The sequence below is a fragment of the Castor canadensis genome, chromosome 11, assembly GCF_047511655.1.
Source record: "Castor canadensis chromosome 11, mCasCan1.hap1v2, whole genome shotgun sequence".
Taxonomy (NCBI): Eukaryota; Metazoa; Chordata; class Mammalia; order Rodentia; family Castoridae; genus Castor; species Castor canadensis.
The window spans coordinates 47,935,742-47,937,323 of NC_133396.1; the positions used below are offsets into that span (position 1 = coordinate 47,935,742).

The 1,582-nt window shown below is 45.2% G+C and overlaps 1 protein-coding gene across 1 annotated transcript; it reads left to right on the top strand.

Moving 5' to 3' along the window:
* The first annotated feature begins 251 nt into the window (after nt 1–251).
* Nucleotides 252–1,196, top strand: LOC109675788 (olfactory receptor 1P1-like). The gene has a single exon (XM_020152404.2). The coding sequence runs from the start codon at nt 252–254 to the stop codon at nt 1,194–1,196; it is 945 nt and encodes a 314-aa protein (XP_020007993.2).
* Nucleotides 1,197–1,582: the final 386 nt, after the last annotated feature.

Below are 1,582 nucleotides of genomic sequence, written 5' to 3' on the forward strand. Positions count from 1 at the left end.
TTTTCAGACAAGGATGTAGAGAAATCAAGCAACAATCTATTTCAATTCCATAAATTTTGCATCCTACACCTTCTAGAACAGTGTATTTTGTAGCTTCAATAATAATTTACTGTGCATATAGCAGGTGGTCAATACAATGTATTGTCTTTATCTCTAGAGCTCCTAGAATGGCATGCTCACTGATTGCCTGAAGTGAAACATTTTACAGTTTCAAGGGGTTCACTTGAGATCTCTTCCTCTGACCTTGTCTCATGGCTGGAGAGAATCAGAGCAGCATCTTCGAGTTCTTCCTCTGGGGACTGTCAGAGAACCCAGAGCAGCAGCGCATCCTCTTCCTGCTGTTCCTGTGGATGTACATCATCACCGTAGCTGGGAACCTGCTCATTGTCCTGGCCATTGCTGCTGATACACGTCTCCACACCCCCATGTATTTCTTCCTTGCCAGCCTGTCTTGTGCAGACATCCTTTTCACCTCCACCACTGTGCCCAAGGCCCTGGTGAACATCCAGACCCAGAGCAGGTCCATCTCCTATGCAGGATGCCTGGCACAGCTCTACTTCTTCTTGATTTTTGGGGTTATGGACAGCTTTCTCCTGTCCACAATGGCCTATGACTGCTATGTAGTCATTTGCCACCCTCTCCACTACACAATGATCATGAACCTATTGCGCTGCACATTCATGGTGACTGCCTGCTGGGCCCTGACAAATCTTGTTGCCATGACCTACACTTTCCTTTTATTCCGTCTGTCCTTCTGCTCGAAGAAGATCATTCTTGACTTCTTCTGTGACCTGGGACCCCTGCTGATGCTCTCTTGCTCTGATACCCAGGTCAAAGAGCTTGTGATTCTCTTCTTGGGGGGCACAGTCATATTAATCCCCCTTTTTCTCATCCTGGTCTCTTATATCTACATTGTTACTGCTCTCCTCAGAGTCCCCTCTGCTCAGGGAAGGCTCAAGGCCTTCTCTACCTGTGGTTCCCACCTTGTGGTGGTTTCCCTGTTCTTTGGGACTGTGATCAAGGCTTATCTGTGCCCCTCATCCTCTTCCTCCAACTCAGTGGTTGATAATACAGCAGCTGCTGTCATGTACGCAGTGGTGACTCCCCTGCTAAACCCTTTCATTTACAGCTTGCAGAACAAGGACATGAAGGGGGCACTGGTCAGACTTTTCAGGGGCAAAGGATCCTTCTTATGAAGCCAGTGACTTCTGCAGAGCAGCTGAAGTTATCCTCTCTTTTCCTCTGGTGAAGGGCTACTAAAACTTTCTACCTAATGGGTCTCATTTCTCAATCCACATGTGCCTTATCACTGTTCCCCTTTCTGACTACCCACCATGAGTTGGATCTTATTGAGCAAAATCAAGATTTTGTTTGTGCTTTAAAGTTACTCCATTAGAAGTTGAGTATTTGCTCATTTTTAATATTCCTGCATAGCAGAATGATATTTTAGTTGATGCTAAACTGAATATATGACAGTGGTTCCTGAAGATCTTGACAGAGTTAGACATTCCATTTATCTAGTGACCTTGTGTCCTAACATTGTAGCAAAATGCATTACTCACATGTTTATTGTGATCTTGGT